The 25,289-nt window shown below is 57.5% G+C and overlaps 1 protein-coding gene and 1 long non-coding RNA gene across 3 annotated transcripts; one reads left to right on the forward strand and one right to left on the reverse strand.

The window, feature by feature from the left end:
• Positions 1-1,905: 1,905 nt before the first annotated feature.
• LOC123567438 (uncharacterized) lies at positions 1,906-15,879 on the reverse strand. 2 transcript variants are annotated; one of them, XR_012419876.1, is made up of 5 exons: positions 15,502-15,639; positions 14,687-14,798; positions 12,555-12,683; positions 8,976-12,000; positions 1,906-3,322 (listed from the first exon to the last, which is right to left on the reverse strand). XR_012419876.1 is itself a non-coding variant. In XM_065523581.2 (5 exons), exons 1-5 carry the CDS (start codon positions 15,749-15,751, stop codon positions 3,203-3,205), a joined length of 720 nt encoding a protein of 239 aa, XP_065379653.1. In that variant the 5' UTR covers positions 15,752-15,879; the 3' UTR covers positions 1,906-3,202. The 2 variants fall into 2 exon arrangements, 1 of the variants encoding a protein (XP_065379653.1); XM_065523581.2 differs by having other exon boundaries at positions 11,892-12,000; positions 15,502-15,879.
• On the forward strand, positions 9,115-21,547 carry LOC141408009 (uncharacterized). Its single transcript, XR_012419877.1, has 2 exons — positions 9,115-10,206; positions 20,526-21,547. It is a non-coding gene; the product is annotated as an uncharacterized lncRNA (long non-coding RNA).
• The last annotated feature ends 3,742 nt before the right edge of the window (positions 21,548-25,289 follow it).

Genomic DNA, 25,289 nt, shown 5'->3' on the forward strand with positions numbered 1-25,289 from the left:
CCTCCCCTCCCCTGGTCCGATGCAAAGGCTTCCACCGGCTGTTCCACAGGTCCTCTCCTTCCTGCTCAGGGCACTGCCAGATAGGGTTTGACCAGAGACAGAAGCAGGAGGAAAAAAGAAGTAAGGGCTTCTTGTGTATTTGCTTTTTTTTTTTGGATACAGTCTCACTTTGTCACCCAGGCTGGAGTCCAGTGGCGGGATTTTGGCTCACTGCAACCTCGGCCTCCTGGGTTCAAGCGATTCTTGTGCCTTAGACTCCTGAGTAGCTGGGATTACAGGCACCCGCCATCATGCCCGGCTAATTTTTGGTATTTTCAGTAGAGACGGGATTTCACTATGTTGGCCAGGCTGGTCTCGAACTGCTGATCTCAAGTGATCTGCCTGCCTTGGTCTCCCAAAGTGCTGGGCTTACAGGCATGAGCCACTGCACCCGGCCTCATGTGTTTGTTTTTAAGAAGAAATTGGCTGTTGGCCCCTGTGCCCTTGCCTCCCCACCAGCAGCCTCACTCTTTTCAGTTGTGGAGAGAGAGTGAGAACCAGGGTCCCCACGGTCCCCAGCTCAGGTCCCAGCAGGCACCCTGAGGCAGCAGTGGCAGCCCAGTCAGGGCTCACATGAGGCGTCGGTACCTGCTGGGAAGTAGTGGCAGCTGACAGGCCAGCCGGCACGGCTTCAGCAGCAGCTTCTCGCTGCCTGCCCGCGTGACAAGGCCCTCAGATGCCACGGCTGTGGAGACAGCAGTCACCAACCACTGACAGTGCCGTGCAGCAGGGAGGGCACCTGTTCCTCGTCGGTACACACACACATACACACTCTCAGTGATGGTGGAGGTGAGTAGATGTCCAGGTCCAACGGGACAGATGACCGTGAGCGTGCCCTGGGCTGGCTTCCTTCCCCTGTTCAACATCCAGACAGTCAGAGCTGCTGCTGCTGTGACCGTTCGGTGAACAACTGAACATTGGCCAGGGAGGTCCTGAAGACGCAGGAGAGCAGGGCAGGGCTGGAGCTCTCGTGCAAAGTAGGTCCCCACTGGACCTCCTTAGGTGGATCCACCTGCTCACACAGCATGTGGCCAGGCCGCGTCGGGTTCACACCACACCAGGTGTGTGGTTCCATTCTCAGCTGCCTCCCAGGCCACCACCACCCCTCTGTCTGGGGATCCCCTGAGCCCAGCTTACCCGGGTACTCTTCAGGCTCCCCAGCCCACCTCAAGCAAGATTTCTAGACAGAAGGGTGAATGAGAGAGAATGAGTGTCCCATGTCATAGAAGGGAAAGCGTACTTCTTTTTAGCTTTGCACTGGGCAGCCTGATGGCTCAGCAAAGATTCCTCTTCTCGCATTGAGGAAAAGGTGTCCACCCCTGGATTTGGGGATGAGGACAAACCAGCTGGTTCAAGGTGGAGAAACCCTGTCATTGTAGAGTGAGGTAGTCTGGGGGTCCAGGTGGCAGTCGGAGTGTGTGTCTCGGTCAGGGGGAGCCCTGTTGCTTGTGACCTCTCCCCACACTCTGCCGCTGCTGCAGCCAGGCAGAGGCCCACATGGTGAAGTGGGCACAGGCTCACTGCAGGTTCCTTAACAGGCTGGTCGCGCAGCCTGGTAAATGGTGTGAAGATATTGACTGACCAGAGGCAGAAAGCTTTACGAGGAACGCAATTCAAGTACATGTGTTTGAGCCTGACTCTCGCTGACAGCCAGGAGCTCGTGATACTTGTGAGTGGGAGAGGTCAATTCCAACAAATCATGACTACAGCTGACAGACGGGTAAGCAGGACCCTACGCAATGTGGCCAGCGGGTTTGCTCACAGGGAAGCCACAGCTAACATGGTGGCTTCAGGATGTCACCATCCACTTGGTGAACTGATGCCTGGGATTTCCTTGCAGTGGAGGGAAAAAAATAAACAGAGGTAGTCTAGATATAATTCTTTTATTTTCATTATCATGCCCCTAGCACATGAAGCTGGGCTTACCCTGAGATCAGCTATGGAGTGGGATGTGTTTCCAATGAGAGCAGTTTCTCTATACGCAGTAGGTTAAGGCATTGTCTCTGTGTCTAGAATACTGCGATGACCCACACCCATGGGCCAGCTGGTTCCAGGAGCCCATCTGGCCTTGCTGACACTGAGCTGCCTGAAGGATTAGCCACACTTGCACTGGGCGGGCTGGGGAAGGGGAATCCCAGGTTTATAAGCAGGAGGAGGCAAGGCCCACAGGAGGCGGGAAGCATGGGCTGGGCTGTGCACTGCAACAGGAAAAGGGAGGCAGGGCACAGCGGCTCATGCCTGTAACCCCAGCACTTTGGGAGGCTGAGGCAGGAGGATCACTTGAGCTCAGGAATTGGAGATCAGGCTGGGCAACATAGGGAGACCCCATTTCTACAAAAAAACTTTAAAAAAATAGGAAAAGGGAGCAATAAGGATGTTGTTGTGCCTCTCCTAGGGCATACAGGAGGTGGTGGGACAGCAGGCTGGGGAGTGTAACCTGTCTCCTTCCAGGAAAGGACCCAGCCACCGGGTCTCCTGGCCAAGGCCACAGACCATCCAAGAGCCCTCCAGGGCAGGGCGGGTGCTGCACAGATGCACAGTGCAAAGGCTTTCCTGTTCGGCTGTGAGCGACCATAGCAGCACGCTTCACCCCCGACCCACGATGGAGGCAGGAGGACAGTTGCATCTAGGCAGCCCGAGGGACTTTTGAACCCTGAGGGTCGTGGCAGTGTCCCTGGGACATGGTCTAAAGCAGTGGTTCTTAAAGTGTGGTTCCAGGACCAGCAGCAGCCCCTGGGGACTTGTTAGAAATGCAAGTTGTTTGCTCTGCTTCTCCTGATTAGAAACTCCCGTCTGTTTGGAAAACATCCTCCCAACCCCAGGTGATGCTGACGCCCACTCGAGTTTGATCACTCCTGGTTTAGATGCTTGATCACATTCTCAGCAGACGTAAGCACCACCCAGCAGCGGTACCAAAGACTGGTTTTCTCCACGGCCAGTCAAACCCCCTTTCCTTCCTCAGGCCCGGGGTGGCCAGTACATGGAGAATGTTTTCAAGGCAGGTCCTAGGGTGGGCGGTGGTGACGGTAACTGTTCCACCTCACTGCCCCTGTCTGAAAACCTTGAAGAGGGGCCCAGAGTGGCAGACTCTGAGACCAAAGCTGGCTGCAGGGCTGGAGGGTCCCGGGCAACATCATACTGACATACCATGGCCCCCCTCCCCTCAGGGCCACACTGGGCCCTTCCGGCTCTCAGGGCCTTTGGCTGTGCACAAGGTGAACTTCCCAAAACAGAAAGTAGTGTCCGCTCCAGAGCCCTGGCAGCAGCAGGCGCTTCGTATGGCCTGGAGAAAGAAGGCAGAGAGGGGCGTCACCTGAGGGGGAGGTGGTCAACACACCCCCAGACGTCCCGTCCCAGCCCAGGGTGGCTCTGGCAGGGGGCGCGACCTCAGGTTTTCTCCAACCCCCAGTGATCTCGACATGGGCATGAGATTCCACACCCTGTGTGAAGGCTCCGAGGGCTGAGGGCCAGTCTCTGCTCTCACTGTGGGGTCAGCATTGGCACCTGAGATAATGGGCCAGGCTGTTGCCAGGCTCACTTGCTGCCTGAGTTCCTGCACCGGGGGCCCGGCTATCAGCCTCAAATAAGCCAGGCTTTTCCACCACACACATGTGCAGGGCAGCTGGCGCCTGGCCCAGATGCCGGATTCTGTTCAACCTGGCAGGGGCTGCCGAAGCTGCTGCTATAGGATGGTGCCCCCCAGGGACACTTTGGTTCTGAACGTCAGCCTGAGCACTTGTTACAGAGATGGAGAGCTATGGGACGCGGAGGACAGGGGCTCCCGGCTCAGCTTTGCTTCCTTCCACCTGGCTGGGGTGGCAAGACAACAGCCATTATTGCTGACCAGCAAGCCTCTTAACACTTCTGAGCCTCAATTTCCTCACCTGTAAAATGGGGGTAATACCTTCTTATTGGAGTAATTGCAAGCGAATGTACTGACAGCAAGTAACACATTCTAAGTGCACAGCAGGCCCTCAGTAAGCACCAGGCATTCCCCGGACACCCCGCAAATGGCCCTGCCTGGAGGGCTCCTGGGGTTGAGGCTAGACGGTTGCAGGGTGGGGAGGGAGAAAGAGGAGAATGGGCACCCACACTTCATCCCCTCCCACAAGGCCAGGTTTCATCCCTGTTCACTCCCTGCCTCCCACCAACACTCTTCATCTGGGGGACACAGGGATGTACCCTTCTCTCTTGGTGTCTGCCCCTTAGGGAAGGGTGGCATGGCGTGTGCAGGGTGAGGACGTGCTGGCCTGAGCTATGTGGGATCCCAGCACCTGTTGTTGCCCTGCCAGGGCCCTGGTGGGCAGGAGCCTTTTGCCAACACAGCGCTGGTGATGACTTTACACGGGCATGTCCTGTCTCTCCAAGGAACTCAAGACTGCTGGCCTCCAAGCAGGGGCCCGGGAGGACCTGCCCTGGGCATCCATCTCCACCCTGGGCAGCAGGAGGGCTACACGCAGCTGGGGCTGCATCCTGGGCTTCAGACTCCAGCCATTGTGCATTCCCAGGCAGAACCTGCCCTGTCTTGGGCCTGTTTCCTCCAACCCTGTCTCATCTCCCAGGCTGCTGGCCTGGGCCTCTGTTTCCTCCAACCCTGTCTCATCTCCCAGGCTGCTGGCCTGGACATGGAGGTCGTATTTCCAAGAAGCTCTGGGCTGTCCTATCACTTTCTGAAGCTCGGACCAGCCAATCTCCCCAATGGAAACCTGGGCTGGACAACCCCCCAGGGCAGGAATCACAGCGAATCCTGCCCCCAGTCAGGCTGGCCCAACCCAACACACGGGGCTGAGGCCGACGGAGCAGGCTCTCCTGGGCCTGCCCTCAGTGACAAAGCTGCTGCCACCTTTGTCTCCCATCCCTGCCAGGGCAGACAGGTCAAGCCACGGCCCTCCTACCCACTGCTGCCTCTCTCGGTGCCCCACCGGGAAGAACAAGACCCTGGCCCACCACGCTCCCTCTTTCTCAGCCTCACTCTGTAGTTGTTTGATATGCAGCCCTTCAGAGCTCCTGGGAATTGCCATCAGGTTTTGATGATCTGCATGAAGCCCAGCTTGGAGGGCAGCAAGGATAATCACGTCATACTGTTTCTCTGGGCTGTGGTGCAGTCGTTTCTGGGAAAACTGGTGTTCCTTTTAATGAGTTCACATTGACCACTCCGGGCCCTTCTAGGCAGAGGAGCTAAACCAGCCCAGCCTCCTAATAGCCCCTGGAGAATCCCCAGAGTAGAGGCGGCAATCTGCCCCGAGAGGCCGGCTTGCTCTCTGTCCGCGTGGGCGCTTCCCGCCCTGAGGATATAGTTTCTGGACAGTTCAGCGCTGTGTTTGTGACCGCAGTGAGGGGCCTTCAGGCGGCTCCTGTGTATGGGAGCAAAAGCACACCCCTCCTCAGGGCCAGCCCAGGTCAGCAAGGGCTGTGCTCAGCAGGCTGGGAGCTGCAGCACGTGGAGAGACCAGGTGTGACCTCTCCCAGCCTCGGCCTCTGCATCACAAGGTGCTGTGCATCAGCGAGTAAGAGGCCGCCCTCTGGGGAGACGTGCAGGACCGGGAGGTATGGAGGCCGGGCGTGGGGTTCCTGTGTGAGGCTTAAGGTGCCCACTGGTGATAGCCATCTGGGGGTTCCCTGTGGTTGTCGCACAAGTTGATACCTATCCTTTGTGAGACTGCCAGCATGAATGCTCTGTATTTCCTAGGATTTCCTCTCTGTTCTCCCTTAGTATTTGGGAAAGTTTTTCCTGAAAACTCCCTGCCTAATTCAAGAGAGATGCAAGAGAGGACCAAAGGAAGGGATGGGCCTGGGATGGGTGGAAAAGGGAAGCAGAGCGAGGCTCTCTGGAAGCAGCACGGTGGTGGCCACAGGGTTGGGGAGAGGGGGTCCCAGGAAATGTGAGGTTCGGGCAGGTCCCCTGGATTCAGAGCTGCCCCTTCTGAGCCCTCCAGCTCTGCAGGGCCTGGGATTTAGTCCACTCTGAGATGAGTTTTACACCCACCACCATTAAGAGCTGAAGATAGTTTTAAAACCAGCCATTCCTCGGCTGGGCGAAGCGGTTCACATCTGTAACCCCAGCACTATAGGAGGCCAGGGTGGGAGGATAGCTTGAGCCCAGGGGTTTGAGGCCAGCCTGGGCAACATAGGGAGACCCCATCTCTACAAAAAGTTAAAAAATTAGCCAGGTGTGGTGGTGCATGCCTATCATCCCAGCTGGTCAGCAGGCTGACCCGGGAGGATTGCTTGAGCCTGGGAGGTCAAGGCTGCAGTGAGCCATGGCCATGCCACTACCCTCCAGCCTGGGTGACAGAGCAAGACCCTGCCTCAAAAACAAAAACAGAAACCCCACAGGCATTCCTGAGAATCGGGCCCCAGACCAGGAGATCCCCGAGGGGCATATTACTAGAGGCCGGGGCTTGGGGCCAGGATCTCCCAGAGGGATTTCTCCTGGGAAAGCCGCTAGGCAGGGTGCAGGGCTCCGCTCTCGGGACAGCATGTGCTAGCGTGGCCCACACACCCCACATCCCTGCCCTGGCAGCTCCACCACGCCTGTGGCTGCCCTGCCTCCGGCCTCCCCACTCCAGGGCCTGCAGGAAGGAGTGAGGCCAGCAGGACACGGCTTTCCAGGTGAGGCAGCGTGGGGAGTGGGCAGGTCGAAGGGCTAGCTAGGTCATCTAGGGGAAGAGCCACCCCTACCTGTCCCACCCCGTGCATTTCCCAGAGGGGACAGCAAGGCGAGGGCTTCTGAGCACCGGTGGGGATCCTGCCCCTAATGCAGGTGTCCCAGGGCACCAGGGTTTTCAGCCCTTTGTCCCAGGTTCGGGAGCTGGGAGGGAGCAGAGAGCCCAACTGTCACCCTCCTGTAGTCCCTGGCACCCGTGTGCCTGGTGAAGGTCCTTCTCCTGCCCAGGCTCTGGCTGTGAGGGCTCAGAAATGGAGGGGAGGGGGCTGAGGGTCCCTGCCTAGGTGAGGAGCTGTGGTCTAAGGCACTTGGAGCATTTGCAGGGGCTGGACACAGAGGAGGGGGCATCTGTGGCCTGGGGGAGCTGGTGCTGATGCTGCAGGCCCGGCAGGTGGACGTGGCACCTGTCCTTCTGAAGGGCAGTTGGAAGGGGACGCAGTTGACCATGAGTAAAAATGTCGCTGGAGCCTCGGTGCGAGCAGCAGGGGAGAGCCATCCTGCAGGTCTACCAGGTGGAGCGGGCGAAGGAGCAGAGAGCAGAGCTCCCGAGGCTGTCGGCCCTCAGGGCCCTGGAGCAGTGCTGCTCACACCCAGTGCACACGTGAGTCCCCTGAGGCCTGGAAAAAGGGCAGCTTCCCGCTTAGTTTGTGGCGGGGGGGGGGGCTGCAGTTTCGCACTTCTAACAAGTTCCCAGGTGATGCCCGTGTGCGTGGGGAAACCACACTCCGAGAACTGCTGTCTAAGAGCAGGGCTTTGCACCCTTTAATGGACACAAACCACCTGGGGACCCCCTTATTACAGTTTCGCAGGCCTGGGTGGGGGCTTAAGGGTCTTCGTTCCTAACAAGCTCCCAGTCGGTGCTGTGGGTCTGTGGTCCTAGGGCTTCTCCAGAGATGGCCTAATTTAATGAGATCCCGAGTGGGTGTTTCTGCTCCCTCATCACAGCTGTCTGAAGCAGCCTTTTGCTCTGGGAAACTGCCTGTGTTTTGCTGCCCTCAGACTCCAGAACAAAACTCAGGTCCATTATGGATGCTCTGAGGTGTGCAAGAGCCATGGGGGAAACGGAGGCTCTGGGAGGAGCCCCTGGAACTGTCACCAGCTCTGACAGTCAGCACAGAACGCAGTGCCAAGCCCAGCCCCAGGAGTCCTGCCTGCCAGCCCCTGTGTTGGCCGCCAGGAGCTGAACAGGAAGGGGCTGGAGCATCCTGCCCAAAGCATGCGCAGGCTTGGGAAGGTCGCTCTCAGCCCTATCTCACTCCCCATTTCTAAAACACAGAGGACCTTTATTCTCCCGCCTTGCTCTGGGTGCGTGGGTCCTCCCCCGCCTTTTTCCTCTTCCCCTCCTCCCTCCCACTCGAGGATGCATTGAGGTAATGTCATCATGATCCTGATAATGATGACCTGTTGTCAGGTCTCGACTCTGTCTGCAGGAGAGGGGCACTGGGCAAGAGCAGCCCCGTGACTGTCCCGTGCCACCTGGGGTGAAGGTGGGTTCCCCTAAGTATAGAAACAACACCCCGACTTTCCCCAGTGTTTCCAGCAGCTGCTGCTGCCCTGGCCTTGTGAATCCGGGTGTAGAGGGCAGGCTGGTGGAGGTGCCTGTGGGCTGTACCCACTTGTCTCCCAGCAAGGCTGGCAAAGAAGGTAGCTTCTTCCCCCCTCTCCTCTCCATCCCTCCCAACCTGGAGGGCAGCAGGGAGCGTGACCACTGCCTTCAGCTTGGAGACTCGGTGCTGGGGCCTGTGTTAATCCACCTAAGGGCCTCAGGGTCACAGCTGAAACGTGGCTTAGGGGGTTATTTCGTGTCCCACTAGCTTAAGCAGCTGTCACAGCCCTTCCACCCATGCAGGTGTCATGCAGCGTGCCCTCTTCCCCTGTCCCCACCTCATGGGCTGATGATTTTTCCTGTACACTTTCTGGATCTTTCTGATCCATGCTAAGGGGGAGACAGAAGGGAGCTGTTAGGCCAGCACAGATTTGTGCTGTAAGCAACATCCACGTGTACATCTCATGCTGCGGGAGGACAGGAGCTAGGCTCCCAGCAGACACACTTCTGCATGAGATGTGTGTTCCCAGGGTGCTCCCAGGAGAGGTCCAACAAGGGTGGAGGTGTGTGGGCCAGACTCTCATCAATGTGGGTCCACAGGCACACACACACGTGCACATCCCCACCTGGAATCATGCGGAGACGTACAGGATGCTCTCATCAATATGTGCACACACGTGCACACCCCCACCCTGAATGGTGCGGAGGGCACAGGATACTGACCCACCGGATCCCTGAATAAGCATCAGCATCTCCCTCCTGACAGAAGACGCGGAGAAACCAGCATGGATGGCTCCAGGCAGCCAGCAGGTGGCGAGCAGAGACAAGACAGGACAAATTCCCTGCAGGTGCTGGAGAAGGCAGACCGGGTCGGGCCGGGCTCTGGGGCCCAGCTGCATGGTGTCTGGTGCTTTTGTTCGACAGCCGCCTGGGTGTGGCCCCTCGGCCACACGTGGGACATTTTTAACAGGGAAGCCGTCATGCCTTCTACTTCTTATGAGGTTTCTGAGTCAGCACCTTGCTGTCATCAGAGAACACGAAGGAAGGGCCAAGGATGTTCCAGGAAGCCATTCCAAAGTGATTGCTCGGTTTCCCTTTCCACGACCTGCAGATCCCAACACTCCAGGACGGTGCAGGACATCAATCTCAAGGTAACTGGTCACGGAGGTGAGAATCTTACTGAAAAATCAGAATGTTAACCCTGGACGTTTCCTGAAAGATGAGCTAGACGGTTTTGAAACTGGATTGGAAACCCCAAGTGTAGCTCAGGGCTACTGGTCTTCGAAGTACCAGGCTGGGGATGTCGGGGAGGCAGGTGCCCGGTGCCTGCCTGCTGGCGCGGATGACTAGGAGCCCTTTCTCAAGGCTTCGGCCCACCTGGGACTTGGGCAGTGTAGTGCCCAGCGTCGGCCGCCGGAGGGAGCTCTAACCTGAGACTTGGCCGCTGGAGGGCTGGCTCAGTGGACCACAGCGGGGAAAACAGGGCAAGGGGTTGAGCGCCACCAGGAGCCATTCCACAGTGACCATGGAGGAACAGAGACTGCACGGTGGGGGTTGTGAGTGGAGGGAAAGCGTCCACTGCCCAACGACCTGGTCTCCTCAGCATCAGACTTACACAGCAGCTCCCATCCACCTTGACCTTAGGCTCAGTGCACCTGCAGCCCTACTGCCTGCCCTCGGCCTCACTGCCCTCATCTGGCAGCTTCTATGGGCTCTCGGGGCCGGAGAGGTCATGAAGAAATAGACCGAACGGCCCAGGCGTGGTCGGAGTCCATACAGAGCAGGCCCCTCTGCACTGGGAGTCACAGGTTTCCGGTGCAGCGTCACAGAGCAGCCCTGCCCCAGTTCCCAGTGGTGACTCCTCTGGCGTTCAGCACATGAGACAGAAGACCTGCTCCGGGGAGGTGCAAAACAGGGGCAATGCTAACGCCATCTGTGCTTCCTGGCCCTGCAGGTGAGTAAGGATGAAGGGGAGCAGGCTGGTCTGGCCAGGGAGCAACTAGGGCTTTTTTTGAGAGACAGTGTGCCCTTGCAGAGAGAATACAAATGATGGTGTCATGTGTCGGGCACCTGCTATCCGCTCAGCAATGAGCCAGACACTTACATGTGTGTTGCTAATTCCCATCACCAGCTACCAGATGAGGTCTGGTCAGCCTCAGTTCACAAACCAGTGACTGAGGCTCAGAGATGAAATAGCTGGCCGTAGGTCACACAACTTGCAGGGGGCAGAACCAAGGCGAGTGTCCCTCCAAAGGCTAGACTCTCCTGCCAGCGTGTTAGGCTGTAGCTGGACCCTCCAGGCCCACAGACCATGCGGGTAGCTGGCACCATCATCTGAAAGGACCCTATGCTGGAAGGCTCTCTAAGCCAGCCAAGGCCACCGTCCCCTGCTTCTCTTTCCCACAGACCTCTGAGTTGGGGTAGGGAGTTTGCAAAAGTGAAGGGCCAATGCCGGGAGATCTGGGCACCAATTCAGGGGGTGAGACTCTGGTCAAGTTGCCTCTCTGGGTCTCAACTTTCTGTTGTGTAAAGCGAGGAGAACGCTACTCCTTGTCTGGCCTGGGTCTCAGGTTGTTGTGTGGACCCAGTGAGAGGAAGTATCGGAAATCCTCTGAAGTCTACAGACAACTCTAAAAAGGCTGACGGAGGCTTTCCTTTGTGCCAGGTGCTGTAAGTGGGTCACAGGCATCACCTCATTCTTATTTAGACCTTAGGAGGTTGAAGAAATTATCCACATTTTGCAGATGAAGGGTTGAGGGATAGGGAAATTAAGTAGCTCGAGGTCACACAGGAGCAAAGCCAGGACTGGACTCCGGTCTTCTGAGGCCTAAGCGCTGCTCTTCCTCTTCCCCAGATGGTGCTTATAGCCCCGGACTGGGAGGGGCTGGGCAGGACAGCAGGACTGCTGGACGCCTTCTAGAAGGACAGCCTATACCTGCGGGGCTCTTGCCTCTGAGTATTCGCTCCTGGCTTCCCTCCCTTGGACCCTTGACTACAGCAGCCTGACAGAGTGACCTTGACTTCCTGGGTGGCAGCTGGGGGACTGGGTGGAAGGGGAGAAATGGGAGCCAAGGACATTGCTTATCCTCAGGGAGAGTGCTGGATGTACATAGGGGAATGTGCGTGCACACACACACATACACACACACATATGTACAGTCGTTCTGGATTCCAAAATCCACTGATACTCAAGTCCCTGATATAAAAGGGTGCAGTATTTGCATATAACCTCTGCACATCCTCCCATATTCTTTAAATCATCTCTAGGTTACTTGTAATACCTGATACAATCCACATGCTATGTAAATAGTTGTCATGCTGTATTGTTTAGGGGGTAATGACAAGGATGTTCAGTGCAGACATAACCATTTTTTGTGAGTATTTTTGTTCCACGGTTGGTTGAATTCAAGGATACAGAACCCATGGATGTGAAGGGCTGATGGTACACACATACACACACAGAGGAATGAATGCAGATATGTTCACACTCACACATGCACAAGCACCCTAAACACACATAGTGTATACCACCCCACCCACATAGACCCAGGAGCATGTGGACCCCCACAGACCCACACACGCCACGGAAGGCTTGCACACGGACCCCCATATGCACACCCTCGAGGTGCATGCATGTACCTGAGCCCACATCCACACTCCTCCCAGGCCCGTTCCTGACAAGTTCATGTTGTCCCTCAGGCATCTTCCTTCATGTTCTCTGGGGGACAGACTGACTGTGGGATTCAGCCTTGGTTGCAAAGGGAAGGGGAGAGAAGAGAGCAGGGCAGGGCATGGATATGCCAGCCCAGTTACTGGAGATCGCTGCCACTGGAGACAGGTTCAGAGCCCTTCCACACACCTTCCTCCTAATCTCTCAACTGCACCTCTCCTGCAGGCAGGCCACCCCGATGCCCACCGCCCCCGTGAGTAGCAGGTAGCTTGGTGAGGCAGCCTCCCTGGAAGGGAAGGGCAGGTGTCAGGGCTTTGGCCCAGAAGCAGGCACAGGTTGGGAGGAAGGGCTGGCCGTCCCGGTGCATATGGCAGAGGCAGAGGGTGGACCAGAGGACTCATGGGCTGGACCTGGCCTTAAGTGGCTTACAGGTTTCGTGGGCAGCCCCGGGGGCATGCCATGGTGCCCTGGACTCCCAGGAGGAGCTGCTTTTCCCAGGGCTTTGTAGAGCCTCTGAAGGGCCTGGTGCTGTGAGCCTGTGGTCAAGGATCATGTGTGCTTTGCTTTTCCCACGCCCATCTGCCTGACCCCAGCCCTTTGGGGGCACCTGGAGGCCAGGCTGGGGTGCTCACCTCTCCCTTGCAGACGTTGGAGGGGTGGGCCGGCTGGCTGCAGAGTGCCACCACCGCCTTGCAGCAGCTGGCGGGCACTGGCGGCTCTCACCTCCCACGACAGCAGGTACGTGCTGTGCAGCACTTGAACTGCAGGGGGAGGCAGAGGCTGGAGGTGAGAAGGCTGCGTGGGGTTCCAGGGCCGAGGACACAGGATTCAAACACTCACCCAAACCCTCTTTGCTCTCCCTGCGATTTCTCCCTTCCCTGTTTGAGCAGAGAGCTGTCCCTGGGGGCCAGCACTGCCCGCAGGACTCCTATCTGCTACCTGCAGCCACCCAGGACCTGCAGCCACCCAGGTCCTTTAAGGAGATTATGCTGGGTGTCCTGAGGGCAGGGTAGGTCTGTGAGGTGGGCAAGATGGATGAGGGCAGGGTCCCCAGAGAGTGGGGCTGTGTACCGCTGCCTGGCAGAACACAGGGTGGTGACAAGCCACAAGAGGCAAGGAGGCCCTGGTCATCCAGGAGGCAGGACACAGGGACAGGGACCAGCCTTGCCAGAGGTTCCCAGGTGAAACCTCAGAGCCCCAGACATGCAGGGGCACAAAGGGTGTCCCAGAGTCCACGGCACAGGCAGGTCAGTGTTGGCCAGAGGGGCCGGTGTGAGTACTGAGTGAGGCCTGGGGTCGTCGGCACCACTCCAGGGCAGGGAAGTGCCAGCCAGGGTAGAAAGCAATTCAAAGACAGCGGACTGGGGCCACTTCCTGCCCTTCTGAGTCGGGGCACTGAGATTCCAAGTCCCTACACAGGCCACAGAACACAGCAGCTGGGAGGCCGTATCTGGTGTGGGTTCGGGGCTGGGCGGGCGGAGGGGTATGAGTTCATTAGTTCAGCGAACAGGGCTTTGCTAGGTTTGCCATGTGCCTGGAGTGAACAAACACGAGTTAGGCACCAGTCCTGCCCTGAAGTAGTGTAGCATTTACTGTAGTTTAGTAGAAGACAATGGAAGTTTGTGTGTGAACCCCAGAGAAGGAAGGGGTTAGTCCTCCATCCAGGGCTAGGAATGGACGGGGGTGGACGGGGGTACCGGGCGTCCTGGCTGAACATAATGGTGGCAGATAGGGCAGGGACTGGCACAGCGAGGGCAGGGAGTCACGCAGCCTCGCACATCCCTGTGTCTCTGTCTGGGTGTGCTGGTGCCGCACGACTGCTGGGCCACTTACATGTAGAATTGGGCCAGTGAAAGACCTGCACCCTGCACCGTTGTGGGGACTGAAAGAGGAGATTCGTGGAGCGCAATTAGAAGAGAGCCTGGCGCAGCATCCACAGTGAATGAGAGACACTTTCGTGAATACAGGTGCATGTGGCTGTGTCATTTACATGCATGGGGTGCTGCTGGAGGGCCCGATGCTGGCCCTGGCTCTGCAGCCACTGCTTTCCTGGGGCTCAGTCTCCCGCCTGAGATGCAGGTTGGGGTTCTAACTGTTCCCGGCCTGTGTGAGGCACCGGTGCCCTGCAGGTCTTGGCGGGTGACACGGCCTTTGCTCTTAGCTGCACCTTTCCTCATGCCACTCCCACCCTCTCCACCTAAGCAAACCCTGCCCCTGCCCCACGGAGTCCTCCCCACCTCCCCTGCTCTCTGTTTCGGGGGTGCCCCAGCCCTGCACTGCCTGCACGTTGCCTGCTGTGTGTCTGGCTTTCTGAGTGAGCCCGAGGGCGGGGATTCTGTCCTATTCTTGTCTGGCACAGGTCCTCACAGGCACAGCCCAGGGAGAGCACACTTAGTCTTGCACAGGGCTGACCAGCAGTGTGTGCTGCTCCATCCCAGTCCGGGCTAAGTCTGTGGGGTACGCGTGTGCCTGTGGGTGTGCACCTGTGTGTACACGCGTGCCCTAGGCCACGATTTCAGAAAAGAGACCCCTCCACCAACGGGGAGCTGAGCCTGCATCTCGGGGAGATGGGGTGAGGGCTTCCCCACTGAGCCATGATGCCCTGGATCTTAGAGCTCATGACGTCTATGTCCTCTACTTGCCTGACATTCCCTGGGCCAAGACCAAGGCCCCAGGCCCAGGGGATGAGGGTGGGGAGTGGGGTGGCAGAGAGAGGCGGACCAGAGCATGTGGGGAGAGCAGCCTTGGATTTTCTGACATGAACCCATCAGGATCTGGAACAGTGCCGTCCAGGAGAGCTTTCCGCGATGGAGGCAGCGTCCTGCATCTGTGCTGCCCAGCTCGGCGTTCAGTCACCATCTGGGGCTCCTGAGCGCCTGAAATGTGGTTGGTGAGAGCAAGGAACTGGATTTTGTTTAATTTAACTGTAAATAGCCACATGTGGGTGGCGGCTGCCGCATTGGACAGCACAGCTCTGAGGTCCACTGTCCGCCCCCTACGTCTGGCAGGATGGTGGGCCTTGCTGGAGGGATCTGCCGCGTCTCTTCTTGGAAAGGAGACCACCTTTCTGTGCCTCAGCTTTCTGCCTGCTGGCTCACAACTGGGGAGCTCTGTTGGTGGCTCAGCTGAAATACCCCTGCCGGGCAGCACTCCCTCTTATGGGGCTTCAGCTCCCCGCTCCCCAGGGAAGAAGGAAGGCAGCCCCACAGATAGAAGAAACCCGGAGAGAGGCTTCCTGGCCCAGATCCTGGCAGGCGATGGAGTTCTCCTGGTACTGCCAGCTTCCTGCCCACCAGGACCCAGAGCGGGAAGACAGCAGGGGTGGGTTTGGAGGAGGGAGTCGAGGAGAGGGAGGGAGAGGAAACAGGCTTCAGCAGGCACTTCTCACGGTGGTAAGGACTTTACAGATGTGGCCGAATTTAATGCTCACATACCCTAAAGAGGCTTCATTTTAGGGATGTGGCAACCGAGGCTCAGAGAAGGTAAGTAACTTGCCCAGGGCCACACAGACAGGAAAGAAGAGAGTCAGGATTTGAACCTGTGTCTGCTTGGCCTTCAAGGCCATAGGGCGTGGTGTACCTCCTGTTGCAGCTGGTCTGCTGAGGTGGGGTCTGCGTGGCTCCAGCTGCCCGTAGTTCTCGGTCAGAGTCTGGCTCAAGTGCTGCTTCTGTTTGTCACTCACTGAGGAGTGATAAGATGGCATCAGCAGGACCACCCCACCGTTACCCGCCACCCAGGCCTGCTCCCAGGCCTCCCCAGCTGACTCTACAGCACTGTGGCCTGTGGATGGTGCAATGAGTATCAGTGGGAAACGGCGGAAGATGCCCATAAAGAGGAGGTTACAGAAGCGGGGCCTTGACACAGGGCGCAGGTGCGATGGGCAGAACTGAGGGAGGCTGGGAGGCTCAGGTAAAGGGTGGCAGCCAAAAGCTGGCGGGAGGCGGAGGTGAGGCTAGACCCCAGAAACTTTGAAATGTCCGTTGATCTTAATTTTGATTAAGAGGTGATATTCAAAGTACTTACAATTGTTACCCTGTGAGCACCATTCCAGCACGGCTTAAACAGCCAGCAGGGTGGCGCTGTCTCTACCAGCTGAACGTTACCCTGGTCATGGCCTCAAACTCTCGATTCAGAGGGCAGCAAGGTGGGCGCGGATGGGACTGGTTACTACGTCCCTGTTCAATCCAGGCAGGCAAGATCTGATCCTGTCTTCAGAGTCTTCCATGTGATCCTGGCCCAGGCCTTTCTTCTTGGACGCCTCTGGCAGATGGATTCATCCTCTAGACCATCCTTGAGAGGGGAGAGGGATGACCTATCCCCCCGGGAGACCCCCCCTCCACCTCCCATGCGGAAGCCATCAGCATCAGTGGAATCAGGGAGTTGCTGGAGCCGGGGCCAGCAGCTGGGATCCAGATGTGTGGAGGATTGCCAGGGTGGAAAATGGGACCACCCCTGTGCCTGCCTCAGTTTCCCTCATCACAATGCATCCCCCTTCTCCCCCTGCATTGCTTCATCGGGGCACGGACAGACAATGGAGGAGGAGGAAGCGTCCACTCAGCCTCTGGTAAACACATGGGCCAGGACTCCTGCCACGAGCTCAGCCAGGTGATAAGAGACAGGCAGAAATTTCTAGGAGCAAGGAGAGAAGAGGGTCGCCACCAAGGATCAGGACACGCCTATGGCCGATGTTTGCCCAACGTGGGGGGGTGGTAGAGATAGCTCCTTGGGACCCCCGTCACCTGTGCCATCTTCCTTCTCTCGCCAGCAGCTCTGGACGTCCCAGCCTTGCCGGCTGCTGGCAGCGAGTTTCCCACTCATCCCTTTCCTCATTGGACTGGCAGCAATTCAGTAATCCACCCACCCATCCAATATGTATAAATACCTGCTGTATGCCAGGTGCCAAGCAGCGTAAGACAACTATGGTCCTCAAAGTTATTAATGGTTGGGGGGATAGGCGAGTGATTACAATCAATGTAATTGCTATCAGTGTAACTATGGGTTAAGCCCTAGAAATGATGGGAGGCTCCTGGTGGGGAGGGCAGTCAGAGAAGGCTTCCTGGAGGCAGTGACACCTGAGGGGCATCTCTAAGGACGAGCAGACATTTGCCAAATGAAGAAGGAGGGAAGTGCATTCCAGGCAGAGGGGAGAGCACGTACAAAGCCTGGAGCCTGAGGAAAGCGTGGGGCACTTGTGTTCAGGGAGCAGAGTGCACCCACATGGCTGGAGCACAGGGGCCAGGCTGGGCAGCAGCAGCCAAGGCTCAGGAAAAAGCAAAGGCAGAGATCAGAAAGATGACTCGTGTGTCCTCTTCTCGCCCCGATGCCCATTCCCTGTCCTGCATGGCCCCGCAGGGGTTCTCACTTCCCCTCAAAGCTGCCTGGCCGCCTCCCGGCTTGGGGTTGTCCTTCTTGCCTTACAGCCCTGCTGCAGCCACTGCCTGGCTTCCTGGCCGTGCACACACGCGGGGAAGGTGTGACCCTCCTCGCTCCCACCTGGCTTACCTGGCTTTCCGCTGTCAGGGAGGCTCCTGCTCCGCCCTGACCCCGGTGTGTTCTCGCCGCAGCCAACAGGTCTGAAATGCACGTCAAGCCCACTTGGGCTGGAGGGGGCAGGGAGGGGGGATGAAGCCAGATAAGTACAGGCAGCCAAGGAGCACTGGGCAGGAACAAGGGAAGAGAAGGGAGGAGAGAAGACGGGGGAGGACTGTTGATGGAAACTGGCCTTGCCCTGGGGAAGTTCAGCCCCACTCATGAGCACCTCTCCCCTAGCTGCCCCCAGGCACTGCCCACCCCTCTGGCCACAGCAGAGCAGCTGCCCATAGTCACTGGAATGTCTGGGTTCTAGGGAAGGCCCAGGCTATGGGTGACACCTGAGGCTCTAGGGCTCACCCAGCAGGGAAAGGAGCGTGGGCTGGAGGGAGACAGCTGGGGGTGGGGGGCTCCTTAGGAGGGACTGGGGCTGTTGCCAGTTTCAGAGGCAAGGCCAGTGCAGGGGCCCATGGGTCTTATCCAATTACCTCCTGCACTATTCGGCACGGAGCCTGGTGTGAGCAGGGCTTAAGGAACACAAGGAGAAGGTACATTTCTTCACACAGGGAAAGAGGCTCGGCCCAAGAACAAGGCTACCTTTCAAATGAAGCGAGTTACTCGCCTCCCTCCCACAAGCTTACTGCCCCATATTGGTTGTCTCCCAGCGTTGGAGCTGGCCAACAATGGGGATAGTTCCCTGCCTCAGAATAACGGTGTCAGGCCTGCCCCCATCACTTGAGGACCGAGGCAAAGCCTACGAAGCAGGTCCCTGCCTCACTCCTTTTCTACCCCAGGCTCTATGCTGCACCAGGAAAGGCCTCCTGTCCGCCCTCCCCCAGGGTGAGACGCCCCTTGGCCGAGCCTGTGGAGAGGGCTGGGTGTGGTGCGGTGTGGGTACAGGAGAGAGGGGCACGTCCCAGGGGTCCCGTCAGCTCCAGGCCACCTGTGCAGACGCTGCATGCATGGGCTGAATGGACAGAGGATTCCAAGCTCCTGGGTTCCTGGGAGGAGGTCTGGAATGGGGGGAGGGACCAGGTTCCACAAAGGGACATTCTCTCATCCTCACAGACTTTCCACTCCATGGGGAGAGGTGTGGAGGAAGGAGGGCAGAGTGGGGCCCAGGCAAAGGCCCCGCTTGCCTGGGTCTGGGGGTGGTACTGAGTGGTACCCACGGGAAGCTGAGGCAGGAGGCTGACAAGAGGGTTTGTGGATGGTTCCTCTGCTGGGGAAGCCCCTGAGAAGTAGGGCCTGAATGCCAAGGGAGGCTGGCAGAGATGCCCATGAACTGGCCTTGGGTCCAGTCTCCACCACCTGCTGACTCCAGTCGGGTGGCTGCTGGTGCCTTGGCGTAAATTAGAAAAATGTGCTCTAATGAGAAAAATGGGGCCCAGCAAGAGTCCAGTGGCCTGCGTTTCAGCCTTCTCTGGTCCCCTTGCATAGGACACAACTTCTAGGGCCATCCACGGCGGCCCTGACTGTGGCTGACCCTCCCTGTCCTATCAGCAGATGGGGAGGATGGCGGTATTGCCGGCTCGGCCCACCCCAAGTGGATGGGGCACCCAACAGGGGAGTGGTGGGGGGATATGCTTCAGTGGTCTGCCCTGCCTCCTGACTTCCCTGAACTCGAGGTCCCACAGCACGAGGGGTGCGGTCCTTGTCAGCCAGTGGCAGGTGCGGTTGGTACAGCCCAGCACTCACCCTCCTGGGCAGCCTGGCCCATCAGACAGTGTGGCTGCCTCCACCCACACCCACGGGCTCTCCCAGACCCCCGCACTGCCGGGCCCCACAGCTCCTCTCTGACATGGGTGCCTTTCCTGCTGGCTCCAAATTGCCCTCCCCACCCACTGTGGTGCACAGGCCGACTCCCTGCTGCCGTCTAGAACCTAGAGGGAGTGAGGTGATGCAACGTCTGTAACTGAATGGGAAGACCCAGGCCGCTGGCAGCAGGGAGGGCTGCATCCTGGCATCTCACCACCTTCCTTCTATTACCACCATGGGCTGGGAGTCAGGCCCAGAAGATAGTCCTGAAGAGGTGGCAGTGTCACGCTGCTCCCCTGGGAGTCCCTGCCCTGGTTGCTCTTCAAGACAAGGTGGGGAACAGGGAGGACGGGAAGGGAGAGACAATCTCACCACTTAAGTTTAATGGCAGGCTGTTAGCACCTGCCAGTGCTGTGAAGTCGGGTCACAGGCATCACACAGGCTACCGACCTGCTGGAGGGAATGAGGAGGAGGGGGCCGAGTGCTAGGCAGGGGTGAGGGGTGTGGGGACAGCCTCCCGAGTGAGGGGCTCCAGCATGTAAAGACACCTGGGAGGGGAGCAAGGGGCTGCCCTGGGGCTTCAAGGGACTGAGGCTGGGTGGCCCCAGGTGCTGGCTCCAGGCAGCAGCTTCCACAGCGGGGGGGCTGCAGGTATGTGACTCACCTGGGCCAGGGAGGCCCTGAGTCATGGTTCCTGGTGTGACAGCCCCGGGAAGCAGGCCAAGAGTCCTGCTCATCTGGATCCTGCACTAAGGCTGGCTAGAGCTCCTGGGCAGTGGGCCGGGCTGTTGGGCCTTTAGCTGTGTGACACCACAGATGCCAACAAATCCACCTTTGCCCCGCTACCCTGCATTTACCCAGCGTTTCCTGGCTCCCTCCATGCATCGGAATCATCTCAGGGCTCCTGCGGCACACGTTGGCTGTCTGCAAAGCAGAGAAGCATCCCTCGTGTTGCTGTATGAGGTTCCCTTCACGCAGGCCAGGCATCTAGCCTTCAGACCTTTGCTCTCCCCTTCCCGCTGCCTGGAATGCCGGTGCCTCCTTGTCCTTCAACGCCCAGCTCAGCTCAGTCATGGCTCCACTAAGCCACGTCAGGTAGCAGCAATGGCTACTCCCTGCCCACGAATGCCTGCAGCGTTGTCATCTGCTGTCTCCTGACACCAGCACTTTCTGCTGTGCCCCTTCTCTCCTCAGCTGGACGGGGCTCCGCCTCTGTGTCCCTCCCCATGCCTGCTGCATGATTCCTGGGTGTGGGTCTCCACTGGATGAATGGCACAACTTCCCCCACTGCCCTGTAGCTGTTGCTTTTGTTTCAGGTGTTACCACTGTCCCCCCAGAATGACTGTGAGCTTCCGGGCGTGGGGACCACACCTTGGGTTTCCTCTGGCTCCTCCACAGGGCCTGCTGTGGCGCTGAATCTAGAGGCATGCTTGGTGAACATCCCCTGATGAAGATGTGGGCGTGTCCCTTCTTACAGAGCACACCTGGGAGAAAGCAGCAACCGATGGGAGCGTGCCAGCCCCGCACTGACGGCCGTCGTTTCATCTTTTTCTGATCCGAGAGTACCATAGAACAGTTACCTTAGTTAAATTTCTATCAGTGGTTCTCAACCTGGCTGGATTTGGCCCTCAGGGGGCATTTGGCAACGTCTGGAGACTTTCGCTGTTGCCGTCACTGGGGGAAGGAGTATTAACGGTGGGTAGAGGCCAGGGATGCTGCTGAGTGTCCTACAGTGCACGGGGCGGTCCCCCACAGCAGGGAATTATCAGGCCCCAAATGTCGGTAGTGCTGAGGTTGGGAAACCCTGAGTCACACTTTGACAGGTTCTCAGGCTGATGCTGGGACTTGATTTGCTTATGTGCCCCTATCCACTACGGGAGGCACAAACGGAAGATCCGAGGAACGTTCCCTAGCTCCCAAGGAGCCAGGACCGGAACATGGACAGAAGCATGCACGGCCTTGTATGCTGTGTCTGCCTGGGAGGGCAGCTCTGTGGCAGAAGGCTGCTCACCTGGCCACAGGAAGGACTGGGGAAGCCCACACTGCTCCAGCTCACATCCTCACGGGACCTGAAGGCTGGAGAGGGAATTCCAGGAGTCCAGGTACATCCTGTCTGGTCCCAAGATCTCTGAAGGGTTCCCGGGGGACAGTCTGTTTCCGGAAGCAGCTGTGAAGTCCTCCAGCTTCCTTAGTGAGCTGGGGAGGGGGGTGCTGCCGTGACTCTGTAAGAGGTTGACTCTTGGAAGCACGAAGAAGGCTCCAGAGACAGCTCTTGCCTTGTTTAGTTTGATTTGATGTTGTTTTTTTGAATTATTAAACACAAGTCAGTAAGAAATTCTCAGGTGCCCTGTCATTTGGAGGAGTTCTATTTCCACACAGTTCGTATCACCGGACCCCACGCTGTCCTGCTTCTCCAGCTCACCATACCGACGAGGGCCCACGCTGCACCGGCAGAGCCCAGCATGCTCTTCAGGCCCCCCCAGAATTGCTGGCCAGTGGCTTAGGAGGCAATACCCCAACTCAGGGTGTGCTGGCCTTGCTCCTCAAGCCCAATAGGAGAGGGCAGGTGGTGTTTTCAGGGTGGGAGCTGCAGAAAGCATCCCTGTCTTTTTTCAAAAGAAAAAAATGCACCCTTCCTTGGCAGAGTCAGCGCCTTACTCATGGGAGCAGCCCAGGAGCACCAAGCAGAGCCTGGCACACGGTGGTGCTCCATGACAGTGACAGCCAACATGTATGAGTGCTCCCAGGTGCCGGCCCCCTCGCAAGCACTTTGCGTGATCTCTCTCATCCACCCTCAGAGATGAGTACTAGCATTACTCATCACGTCGCCACGTGGGCACGAGCATCAGCCTCGTTTTCTGGATGAGCACACGTGCGTGGAGAAGCTAAGTAGCTTGCCTGAGGTCACACAGCAAATACGTGGCTGGGTGAGGCACGGGACCCAGGAATTCTGGCTGCAGAGCCTGTGGTCGGACCTGCTACATACTACTTTCCCCACTGAACAGTGGCTGCACGGATGGATGGATGAGCACCGGGCTCAATAGTGGGGATTCAGCACCTTAGGGCTGATATCGTTCAGGTGGATATAGGGGTGTTAGGTGCTCCCCCAAGGGACAGGGTGTCAGGAGAGGTGAAGAATGATTGAAGATGGAGGAAAAAAAAGGGAAGCCCTCCCCAGGCACCCAAGCATCCCTCACTGCCCTGCGCTCAGCCTCTTGCCAACTGTGCAGGGCGCCAGCCTTCTGTGCTCCCCTTGCATAGGACACAACTTTTAGGGTCATCCATGGTGGCCCTGTGGGCTGAGCTTCGGTGTCCTCGCCAGCAGATGGGGTAAGTCAGTGATGCTCCAGGCAGTACCCCCTGCTCCTTGCCGGCAGTGGTGGAGCATCTCCTGCCTGCTCCTTCACCCCCGTGGCTTGTCCTGGGTTCATGGCCACGGGCTGTAATGTGGGTCTCTGCTCCCTCCACCCTTCCCTTTACTCAGCCCAGCCTACTCTGATCTCAGAAGCTAGTCACTGTCTCTACAGCCTGGGAAGCATTTCCTGTGTGTGTGCAGAGCCTCACACAGCAAAGCCTCCAGCCTCCCTGCCTTTGCCTTGGCTGTTCCTCCTGTCTGGAATTCCCTGCCCTGGCCCCATCTGTGTTCCATTTATTGGCTGCTCAGCCACCAACATTCAGCTCAGGCATGGCCTCCATAAAGCCTTGGGCCAGAAGCTTCTGACCCGTGAGCTCACTGCTAGCATCCTTGTTTCTGAGCCTCCTGGCTCCAGGCCTCTCTGCTTGTCTCGCTCCCTGGGACTGTGTACACGTGGATCCCTGCTTGCCCTCCTGGCTCTCACTTGTGCCTTGTTCTGCCTTCATGGATCCTGTGCACCGGGATGTGAACTGAACCTGCCCAATGAACTCCAGTCCAATCCACAGTTCCACTCTGGTTTTTGTGACTGGTCTGCCCCCTGCAGACTCAGGGCTGCACGGTCCTTCTAGAAGCAACCATCTAACGGCCTGGTCTGATGGAAACGGGTAAGGAGAATCTCAAAGAAAGCTCTTCTAGCATTTGCCTTCCATAAGAACGATTCCATTTCAGGCTCAAAACATAGAGGGAACCAGCGTGTTAAGCACAGAATGGGACCCAAACGTTAATTCCCACCTCCATCCTCGTACCATAGTGGGTTTTTTCCCATTAACTCTTTAACAGAGAGGCTTAAACTAGAAGCAAAGTTGGATACTTTCTAAAACTATAGATCCAACATGAAGCTGGAACAGCATAGCATTTTCTGAATCAAACCAATACTTTCTTTAATGAGACGCTTTGCAGGAAATATGCAGAAATATTTCTCATTGTGACATTAAGATGACTAACTAGAAATGGAATATTTGGAGGGACTTATACCCCATGGGGGCAAACTGAGCCCCAGATAAGAGTTTCTGGGGCAGATGCACTGGTGCATAAGAGACAGGGCAACTGAGCTTCAGCCGATGCCATCCTTGAGGTAAGTTTGAAGAACTTTGTAAAACTGGAATTTCAGAATTTCTCCATTGGACTGATTCTGCCACAAAGGGAGCTTCCAGCCATCCTGTATGATTAGACAGAGACAGGGCTTGCAAAGTTTCCTGCAACTGATAGCCTGACGGTAGAGGCTCAGTGTCCAGGCAGGTCGCGACGAGGTGGAGGGACTAGCCTATTCCCAGAACAGCCTGGCATCAGCACAACAGGAGGACCAAGACGTTGCCCAGTTAAGCTGGAGGGAGAAGAGCCCAGTCTGAGGCTTCCAGCCGGCTGTGTGTGAGAGGATCATAGAAGCAGGTGGAGGGAGAGCCAGGGAGCCCAGAACGACTGGCCAAACAGGAAAAGATGAAGCCAGCTGTTTAAGCGGCAATGACCTCAGGGCGAATTATCTTCTGGCAATGAACCATGGACTGGAGGCAGCTCAGAGGTACAGCTGCCCGGCCTGTTTGTACAAACGAAAGGATGTGAATTTGGGAGCCTCAAGCCATTCCTGTGACAAGATGTCATTGTCGGAAGGCTGAAGGTGACCTCTACTCCTCTTGGCCCCAGCCCAGGGCTCACAGCCTGGGCTATCCAGTCGCAGCTATGGCGGAGGTTGGGACTCAGCCATTCCACGGGGAGCAGCTCTGCAGTGAGGACGAGAGGATGTGCTCTGGCCAATTTCTGATACTAACAGACCCTCCTGGGCCAGGGGACTGGGAGCAGAGAAGAGGACCAGGGCTGGGGTGAGGAGAGCTGTAGATGAGATGGAGTGAGAGTAAGTTGGAAGAGGCAGGGAGGGAGCAAATTGGATCCTGGGGAAGCAGGAGGTATTCTACAAGCATATCCAGAAAATGCAGTTGAGCAGGTGCACTAGCTCACACCTGTAAGCCCAGCAACCTGGGGCCGAGGCAGGAGAACTGCTTGAGCCCAGGAGTTCGGGACCAGCCTGGACAATATAGCAAGACCTGTTTCTTAAAAAATAAAACAGGAAAAAAGAGAAAATGTGGCTGAGGCCATCCAAAGCCCCAGCCCAAATGTTGGGGTCTAAGAGGATCACACTGTGTGTATGTGTGTGTGTGTGTGTGTGTGGTGGGGGCAGGGGGAGCCTGGAAGGAGAATAGAATTCCAGAGCTACACACCCAAGACAGGCGTCCACTGAGCTTCAAGCTGGGACTACTGAGAACTTAGTTGGAATGGGCTGTCAGGGCAGCACCCAGAGAGGGCAGCAGGTCCTGGTCAGCAGGTTGGGGGGATGGGGGCCAGGTGCCCCATGGGGAGACACAGCCCAGGGGACTCTGAGGATGCTCAGTGGATTCAGGTATAGGGAGGTGACCAACTGCCACCTCCTCCCAGCCCCCTGGAAAGGACTAGATGTTTCCGTGGCTGTCTTCTCACAGGCTTTGGAGGGAGATGTGTGCAGGTAGCTGTGCACATAGGTGGACAGAAGGGACTGTGCAGGTGGCGAGGGTGGGATAAGAGTGATGGCAAGCGCCCCAGGGCAGGACTAGTGGTGGGTCCCTAGCAGTGGTAATTCATTCTAGGACAAAACTGGCTATGGGGGGTAGGGAAGGCTACCAAGAACAAGAGTGAG

Source organism: Macaca fascicularis, chromosome 11 (genome assembly GCF_037993035.2).
Source record: "Macaca fascicularis isolate 582-1 chromosome 11, T2T-MFA8v1.1".
In the NCBI taxonomy this organism is placed as follows: Eukaryota; Metazoa; Chordata; class Mammalia; order Primates; family Cercopithecidae; genus Macaca; species Macaca fascicularis.